The 9,504-nt window shown below is 45.0% G+C and overlaps 1 protein-coding gene across 2 annotated transcripts; it reads right to left on the reverse strand.

Annotated features, from left to right (window-relative positions):
• Positions 1 to 655: 655 nt before the first annotated feature.
• Positions 656 to 8,978, reverse strand: LOC146654733 (calpain small subunit 1-like). 2 transcript variants are annotated; one of them, XM_085380055.1, is made up of 11 exons: positions 8,832 to 8,978; positions 7,415 to 7,473; positions 7,296 to 7,332; positions 6,817 to 6,909; positions 3,365 to 3,422; positions 3,170 to 3,234; positions 2,952 to 3,020; positions 2,782 to 2,860; positions 2,494 to 2,610; positions 1,689 to 1,747; positions 656 to 959 (listed from the first exon to the last, which is right to left on the reverse strand). In XM_085380055.1, exons 2-11 carry the CDS (start codon positions 7,459 to 7,461, stop codon positions 933 to 935), a joined length of 651 nt encoding a protein of 216 aa, XP_085236181.1. In that variant the 5' UTR covers positions 7,462 to 7,473; positions 8,832 to 8,978; the 3' UTR covers positions 656 to 932. The 2 variants fall into 2 exon arrangements, with proteins under 2 accessions (XP_085236181.1, XP_085236180.1); XM_085380054.1 differs by lacking the exon at positions 8,832 to 8,978 and adding an exon at positions 8,658 to 8,676.
• Between the last annotated feature and the right edge of the window lie 526 nt (positions 8,979 to 9,504).

Consider the following 9,504-nt stretch of genomic DNA (forward strand, 5'->3'; position numbering starts at 1 on the left):
ATCTGCCAGAGGCGCTCTCAGCCGCTCATGCCTGGTGTGACCGCTTATGAACTGAAGCCCCCTGGTGGGCCCTGACGGTACTGCACTGGGTAACAAATAAGCTGAAGAGAAAATGTCAAACCTTTTGAATGTTTTGCATCTCACAGGTTAAACTTGCAGGATAAGTTACACCATTAGGATCCATAAGCCGATCATCCTTTTGGTTTCTGTACAATAAAATCTTTTAGGATTCGTCAACACATTTTCTGAAGGACATTTCAACTCAGGTTTTGTAACTTCGCTTAAAATTTTCCAAAAATCTTCACAGTTTAAGGGAAAGAATAAAACAGCCATGATTTTAAGCCTGTCTCATGTCTCACATTCAGATAAAAGAATCAAGCTCAACAAGTAAGGTGTTGTAAAGTGTCTTTAAAAGTCAAAATGAATGAATGAAAACGTAAAAGCAATATTTCATCTTTCACTTGCGAGACGAGCAGAGCTGCCACTAAAGGTTTGGGGCTGCAGAAGAACCTCGGCAGGCTGAAGTTGAGCTTTGAAATTTGATGCAGTAAAAAATATTCCTGATCAGACGAATGAGTGTAACATCACATGTGGTCACGTGCATGAACAAGGACAAAGCGTGCATGAAAACTCAGAGAAAAGGACAACTGTAGCATCAGCTGTGTCAGTTTATTCTTTCAAACATTCAGAGTCATCAAACTTTCAGCCTAATAAAATTCATTTAGAGACAAAAGAACAGAAATCTTTAACACAGAGATGCCGCAGCGCCGGAGAGTGCAACGGCAGCACGAGCTTTCCCTTCGTGTCTGCTCAGTGCCGGCGTTTTGGTCCCGTTACAGAGATGAAGACGATAACTGCGCATCGCGGGTTGAGTGAGAGGAAGGAGAAGGTGTGAGAAGTGAGAAGCTGTGGAGAGGCTTCCCTCCGTCGCCTCACGAATACATCGTGAGCTGAAGCCACTGTGAGGAAGAAAGAGACCGTCAGTGTTTACATGTGACCACAAGCCGTCCTCTGTCCTCCTCGGTTTTATAGTTTCAGTTTGATTGTCACCCCAGGAGCTGACCGATGTTTTCCTACAGACTTCTGTGCGATTCAAGTTCATTTCCAACCAGACCAGACTGTATAGAAAAGAACGATGTGGCCATTACTGCTCGCTGAGCCTCGAGCTGAGCATTTCTGACTGAGGGAGACTGTGCACTCATCATCAGGCCAGAATTACGAAATCAAAGGATGCTTTGCTCAAAAAGACTTGAAACTAGGGATTGAGACCATAACGCAGTCAATGAAGAAGAAGAAATGTTGCCCCCTAGTGGATATTAGAAAAAATACAGATTTAAGGCACTAGTTGTTTTTTTCCTGTGGTTCACAGTCAGTAAATCCGTCTCCACCTCATGTTTTTTCTGCTCCATATCATTGCAAAATATTAATCATGTTTTCTTTTCCTACTTCAGACTGTTTCCGTGCATTTCTAATCTCGTTCTCGTCTTTGGCCTTTGACCCGACCCCCACCCATTTTGCTTGCCTGCCCCTTGATGAATTTGATGCACCCTCGTCTCCTGTGTTTGGATCTTTTCCCCTGTGAGCTGACACACACGTTCCTACTTTTACCACACTCGTCCACTCAGTGTCTAAACTTCAGAATCGAGAGAATTAGAAAACATTCTGAAGTGAACCAGTCTGGGTTTTACCTCCTTGACGTCCAGATCGATGGTGCCGCTGTTGTCCTTATCCAGCGTCTTGAACGCTCCTGCAACACACACACACACACACACACACACACACACACACACACGTTGTGCATTTTAAATTGATATAAAAATTTTCTTCTGTGCTTTTTGTTTCTTGGGTGGATGAGGAGGGAGGAGGAGTTTGGTGTAGGTTAGAGATGAACTAGGTGCTTCAGGCTGGTCCCTTGTTTCCCAGGGGATTGCCACAGTGGACGGATCCACATGTTTTGGTGTAGCACAGATTTGAACTTTAACACAGCCCTCCTGTTTATCTGGGCTTGGGATTGGTCCACTAGCTACAATAGCTTTGACCCCCTGAGGCTGGGTTTGTCTCTCCTCTGAGAATAGACTCGTGCAAATGGGTTCACCACACCCCACGCGGCAACACACTGGAGATACACTAACTACTTCTATTATGCATAAGAGAGACAAAGAAGTAGGGACAACACGTCATGTACAGCATGTACTTCTTCCCACTCCCTTTCAACATGTAAATTAATCAGAATGTTTTTTTGTATGTAATTTGTATAGTATATTTTTTTTTTCTCTCATTTCTTTTCTAAATGTACTTGTATATTGTTCACATGTTGAAATAAATTACCAATCAATCAATCAATCAATCAATCAATACAGCTGTTCACAGGTGAGGAAAGTTAAACACATCATTATACAAACTTTACGTGTTCAGAAACGTAAAGCTGAAAATAAGACGGTCGGACAGCCGAGTGCACGCATATCTGAAATCACAGGGTGAAGAGAGACTCACTGCACATGGCGTCCAGTCGCACCAGGCAGCCAATGAAATTGTCAAAGTCCATATCGCCGTTCTCATCACTATAGCGACGGATAATCATCTTGTAGAGCTGGTCATTCAGCGGGAAGCCTGCAAAACACACACACACACACTTAGTATGAAACTACACACACTCAAACGTCTTTGGTTCCCACAAGTACAGTGAACGTCCAGGTTTTGGTCCCAACAAATGTATGAACACACACACACACACACACACACACACACACACACACACACACACAGAGCAGCATTTCTTACCTGCAGCCTTGAAGGCACCAGGCACCTCGCTAGCGCTGATCACACCTGAGTTATCGGTGTCATAGTTAATGTAGATGCCCTGAAAACAAGACAACAAATAATAAACAACACAAACATAAAACCAGCGTGGAAACCGTCAGAGTGCGTCTGCACGGCTGCTCCCGACCGACCTGCCATCTCTTGATGTTATTCCAGAGGTACTTGAACTCGTGGAAGCCCAGTTTTCCTGTGCTGTCACTCTGATGGGAGCCAGGTCAAAGGTCAAACTCAGCAACACAAGCAGAACTCACTGAGAACCGTGACGGTTGATTTTCTGATCTGCTGCTACTAATTCTGCAACCACTGAGATTACTGTGTTCAGTCTGCACTATGTTTTGTGGAAGGATACGTCCATCACAGCAACCATACTCCTGCAGGACTCACTGCTGAAGCCGTCGGTCTTCAGCTTCCCATCTGAACGACAGATCCACAACTTCAGTTCAGCTTAGTTAAAATACAAATTTACTGCAAACACACAAAACACTGAAACTAGAAAATAACAATAAGAACGATTTAATGAGCTGCAGAAGGAAACCGGACTCACGTTTGCAGACCACTTTATTCAAGATGTTCATCAGTTCATTGGGACTCACCTCCATGTCCTGGAGACAGACACACACACACACACACACACACACACACACACACACACACACACACACACACACACACACACACACACACACACACACACACACACACACACACACACACACACACACACACACACACACACAGCGTATTAGTTCTCCACACAGGAAGTCCCCTGAGTTACTCACAGCCTCACAGAATGACTCAAACCAAAGCCTTCGATCGAGCGTCTGACTCACTGCAGTCACTGTTGCCAACAACACGCAACCAAAACACAGAAGCAGCGCTAAAAGTTCCGGACGCGGCTTCCTCAAAAACTCTTTTTTTTCTTCACGCGATGAAAGCCTGTAGCTGTGAGCTGGGCTCCAAGGCCACGGGGTGAGCGGGAAAGATTTATTTTCACATGCTGGCCGATCGGCTCACAAACCTCGACTTCGAATCAAATGTTCATCCGGCAGTGAGCTGGGATGTTTCCCGAGCTTTCTCTGAAGCTCTAAACTCTTAGTCACGGCCACTTGAGTCACTTCAATCTCTTTTCCTTCTTCTTTTTACTTCATTTTTCCACTATTTACATCTAACTGTAAAAAAGTACGAAGAAGCCACACGTGACAAACACTGTACTGAATAAGGAGCATTTATGGCACTAAAAACTGTTCTGTGAGCCAAAGATAACTAGGTGGGCCCAGTATGTGTTACAGCAAGTATACTGGGCCTTATAAGGTGGCCCTGCAGACCTAACAAAGCTGCAGGTGTTCATCACATCTGGGCCCAACGTTAAGCTTCAGAACAGAAATCCTTTCTTCCGTTTCCTTTCTGAGTCGAGGTCTTCCTCCTCTTCAGATACAACCAGGCCTGTTCTCAAAGTTTTCATGCTTTGCAAACTCATCGACAGCATCAGCCCCGGTCACCTGACGGGCTCCCCTTAGTGATGTTAAGGGTAAACTAAACTCCTGGAAATTTCCACAAAGTACTCACCTTTCACAGCCTCCTGACTCCACCCGCCTGAAGCAAATGGGAGGAGCATACTTTACTACAAGCCTCTGTCACAGCAGTTATCACTGCTGTTGGTTTAGCCGAGAACCGGCTGTGTTCTGGTCTAACTGGTGCGCACGCCCATCAGATGAGTAGAAGAAACACACACACACAGCATGACTGCGGCTGTGCCAGACAATGGCAGGAATGCAGAGAGGGAGTTCTCTGTGTAACACGCCCTGCAGCGAACTGCAGTTTCCACATGTTTGTCAGAGGATTCACCGAACGAGTTCACTGTTTATGTCTGCGACAGAACCGCACGCTATAATTAAAAAGCAGGAAAAAGCTGCTCCTTTATTCACCAGGCCTTCCACAGAGTGCGGCTCCATGTTTGATTTGGCTGAATTTTACACCGGTGGCATTTCCTGATCCAGTCCCAGAGGGAGCTTTCACTCCACTGTGATTAAAATATAATACAGCAAAATTATGATAACCAAAGAAAGCACATCTCAGAGTGGAAGTGTAGACTGTACAGCAGGGCCAGGAAGAAGCACATTAAAGACAATCACTAGTGCACAATAAGAACAGCTCTGGAGCTTTCTCTGCTCTCACTAACTTCATTTACAAACCTCCAAATCATATTTAAGGCTCTCTGACATGGATACGGTGAGGTCAGTGGCTGGAAACACACCAACACACACATTCGCTTCGATAAAAAAGTAGGAAACACTCTTCACCTCATCACGTTGAAGTCACTGATGTTAAGGGTAATTCAGTTTCCTCCAGCTCTCTTTATTTTTTCAGTCATCTTTGATTCTTTGGTTTGGAAGTTTTGGTCTCCACAGATAATTTCCCCCTCAGGTACAGGGGCTGAATGTATTTAGAGTTCACCCATTTAAACTGTATTAAGGCTTAAAGTGTGCATTATTAGGGGCGTGGCCTCTGACAGGTGGATGGCGGCACAGGTAGCTGCTGTCTGTCTGCTAGTTGGAGTCCCTGAGCTGCACTGTGTTTGTGCTGTTGGAGCATTTTTAATGACATTATCTGACCAATAACGATCTTTCCCGGTTGGCTGTAATGGTGCGAGGACGTCTCAGCGCTGCACTCTGTGGCTCAGGGCTTCAACCTGCAGCTGTAACATCCAAGCACATCTGCGCCTGGTTTACAGTCAGGGGCCCACATGACTCGGGGACTCACACACAACCAACCGCACAGAGTCGGCTTCCCCTTGTGCTCCTGAGACGACCAAATTGCGACTCTTTAAAGCTCCTGATTTCCAGCTCTGTGTTTTTATCTTTGGACTCTGTGACTGCAGATTTACACGACACACAATTGATTCCTGATATTGTAGTTTTCCTGCTTCTATACTGCACCCTCTAGTCAGCAATACAGATGGAAGCACTGTAAGTGCATTTAGTATTTTCTAGTGTAAATGCACAGATAAAGCATGCACCCATCTACACACATCCTTCTATTGTATACGACCTGCAGAGCACACAGAAACCATGTCTGTCCTTATTGTGAGGGATGATACTTGAGCGTACAGCCGCGCCCTGCTACAGGAGTTTCTCGTTTCACGGGTCAAAAACAGGCGGTTGAAGTTTAGAAGTGCAAACTGACAGTTAGTTCACTGCTGTGGAAACTCCAGAGCTGCTGAGCTGGTTCGAGCTCGTTGCGCACAGTTTTTATTTTTCTGTTAAAGGTCCGATATCCAGAAAAGGCCTTTCTACAATGTTATGAGATATTTATGAACAGAACAAGCTCTGAAAGTCACACTTTTTCTCACACCGCTGTCAACAAGGCTGCTTCACAGCTTTACAAGCCAGTAAAAATACACAGGAGCTCTTCCTGGTTCACAGCAAGCAGCGCATCGTACTGTAGCATGCTGCTAGCACAGATGCTAAACATACAGCTGTGCACAGTCGGCAGCTGTAGGCCCTCTCTCTCTCTCTCAGTCAGTGTCTGTGCTTCACCTGAGCCATCACACCTCACCACACCTGTCTGCCTGCTTTTCATACTCCAACCCTCATCCCGTCTGTCCGGTCCCCTGTCCATTTTCTCACCTTGACTACTTATACTTCACCCTTCAGGTTTTCTACGCCTTCTATGAGGGGTCACCACAGCAGAGCATCTGCTCCATCTTTACCGTCCTCCTCTGTCACGCCAACCCTCTGCAGGTCCTCCTTCACCGTTTCTACTAAAAATGCTCCAAACAGGCACCAGAGCACAAACACAGAGTGCACAGGTGTTACCCAGTCTATGCAGATGAGCCTAAATACACTTTCTACCCACCAGAACAAGCTGATTTAAGGGGCCGCTGATCTTTCTGCAGACACCCCAGTGACTTTAAAAGTTTAGTGAAAGAGGCCACGCCCCCAATAATGCTTTAAGCCTGGTTTAAAGAGAAGAGCATCAGGACACAGGTGCACTCACATCTCCAGCCAGCTGTTTGAAAACCCTCCGAAACTGTTTCTCCTCTTCGCTCTCATTGGCCTCAGCGAACTGCAGAGGTCTGCGGGGAGGAGGCTGCACACAGAAGAAGCTTCTGTTAGGTCACACACTCACACACATCCTCCCTCCAACTGTGTTTGGACAGTTTGTGTGTTTGTTTGCACATAAAATCTTCCACTGAGAGGGCGTCGCTTCAGTCACACAGTTCAAGGTTCAAGCGATGCACATAAGCTCAGAGTTATCCACTGTGTGTCATCAGTTGTTAACAGGAACAAGACAAAAAATCTTTCTGTTTCTGCTACATTAAATATTAAAACTTGTTCATCGACATTCAGGTGCTGCACACAAGCAGAAATTTGATCTGGGATCTATTTTTCCCGTTTCTCATTGACGCAAATCTACCTGTGCTTTCATTAGAAATGTTGGAGGCTGCATTAGGACAGACTTTACAGAGTACTTACAGGGTCTGACGGCATGAACTGAGACGGGTCGATGTCGCTGTGGGGAAGAAATCACAGGCTCGGTTAGCCTAGCTCAGCATAAACACTCGAGTAGAAACTGATAGAAAAAGTGTGCTCACGTCACAGATTTGATGACGCTCCCGATCACTCCTTTCAACAGAAACATTTTGGCGTCGATCTGAAAAAGACCGAAGATTTAATCGACACTGATACGTGAAATCTGCGGGAGGTTTTTCACCATACTGGCTGTAAATGACCTGAACACCAAGGTCGAGACAGAAACCGCCGACTGCAGACGAACTCACGCAGAAGTTTAACGAACGTTTCATTAAAGTTAACGTTTTTATACTCTTTGATCAGTATGATGTCATAGATAATAACTATTATAATAATAATAATATGATAATATGATTATATACTTCTGATAATAGCCCGTTTTCATATTAATAACATCATCATGGAGAAATAATCATATAAAGAGAACAAACACTGATTCATTAAACTACATGCTTTAAATATTTTCAACTAACTCATCAGGCTCCAAACTGCATTCAGAGGCAGGGCCGTGTCCAGAGAGGGGACACGTGGTGGCACCACCCCTCCTGAAATATGAATATGAACTCAACATGAAACGCTACTGTCAGTCTTACGAATACGACCTGTGCTGGAATCTAACCAAGTACATGTACTCAAGCATTTTACTGATCTAATATTTTAGTGTACTTCACTCAAGTATTTCTATGTTATTCTACTTTAAAGCTTCTGTTACTTCTTATTTTGCTGACTCTTGCAAAGACACAGTGCTTATTATTATTATTATACCTGAAGCTGGAGCAGTTCATGAGTAAATGTAGTTTATCCACTGAGCTCATTTTGGCTCTCAGAGATTATTAAAACAACAAACTCAACGATTATTATTCAAATGAAATGATTGTGTCTGGAACAGTTCTCAGGTTCCATTCAGCCCAGCATCCCTCCCACCGCTGGATTCGCTTTATTCAGCTTTCTCAGACGAATTAAACTCACAGCTCATTGATCAAATGTAAAAGACATTTTTCTTCTTTTTAAAGGGAACTCACAATTTTCCAGTCTGAGTAATCTGACCAAATTAACCGATAATCAAATATGAATGAATCAGTAATTCATGTAGTAACTTTTATGTAGTAGTAACGATTATACTTGTACTTTAAGTGTATTTGGATTCATTCAAACAAGAGTATTAAACATATTAGTAACGCTCACACACACACACACACACACACTTGTCCATTTTGTGCCATGTTTTCTTAAATAAAGCGCAGCGTCAGCGGCGGGAGGAGGCTCCGTCGGTACTGAAGGCTCACAGCTCCTGTCTTATCTCACCCTCGGTAATCTTTCCATGCCTCCGTGTTCTGGCCGCGCTGGGTTGTTTTCTCCACTTTAACCTTGTTTTGTAAATTTCCACCGGGTGGGTGGGACAGCATGCACAATTCTGCACTTTTACACAGCTGAGGCAAAGCCAGCACACAGGACACAGAGGAGCTTTGTGGTACTTACAGAAGCTTCAGCTGAGGACAGACGGAGGCAGAGACCGCGGAGCCGGCGACAGAGACGATCACGGACTGCGGGGAACACGGACACGGAGGAACTGCAGGGCGAGCCCACTGACAGCGTTCTTTTTCAATGCGTCATCAACCCCTCCCCAAACACACGCACATATGCACGGGCAGGCCGCCAGATCATAGCGCCCTCTAGAGTTCAAATACGTGGTGCGTTCAGGGGCCCACAGGTCAAATGACTCATCACCAACAGAGGAGACCTCACCTCATATTAGCTGTTCTGATGAGTTTCAACGATCAGAGTTTGGAAGCGTGGATTCAGCCTGTCTGTAAACGCACGTCAGGCTGCTGGTGGTGTGGGGGATATTATCCTGACACACTTTGGGTCCAACTGAGCATCGTCCACAGCTTACCTGAGTGTTGCTGTGGACATGGTCAGCCTTTCCTGCCCGGGGCAGATGAACACGTTAATGTTTTTATATTCGACGTGATGTGAAATGATGTGGGTGGTTTATTATCCTCTGATAACCTGGTAAATGTTGTCTGCGTTTCTTTTGACTCACAGACTTCAGACCTGGAACTTTTCAGATTTCAGGAAAAAGATCATGTTGGACAAGGTGGGACGTAAAAGGAACATTCTAGCCACTGATCCATCAGCTGATTACTGCCAG

Source organism: Rhamphochromis longiceps, linkage group LG14 (assembly GCF_057381845.1).
Source record: "Rhamphochromis longiceps isolate RC_006_pf linkage group LG14, R_longiceps_female_GT1.1, whole genome shotgun sequence".
Taxonomy (NCBI): domain Eukaryota; kingdom Metazoa; phylum Chordata; class Actinopteri; order Cichliformes; family Cichlidae; genus Rhamphochromis; species Rhamphochromis longiceps.

What these genes read in the sequence shown, in the direction of transcription:
- LOC146654733 (XM_085380054.1), bottom strand. An exon ending in GAATAAAGTGGTCTGCAAAC is followed by an intron (nt 3,235 to 3,364) that starts GTGAGTCCGGTT and finishes TCTGTCGTTCAG; the next exon opens with ATGGGAAGCTGAAGACCGAC. An exon ending in GTATGGTTGCTGTGATGGAC is followed by an intron (nt 3,021 to 3,169) that starts GTATCCTTCCAC and finishes GGCTCCCATCAG; the next exon opens with AGTGACAGCACAGGAAAACT.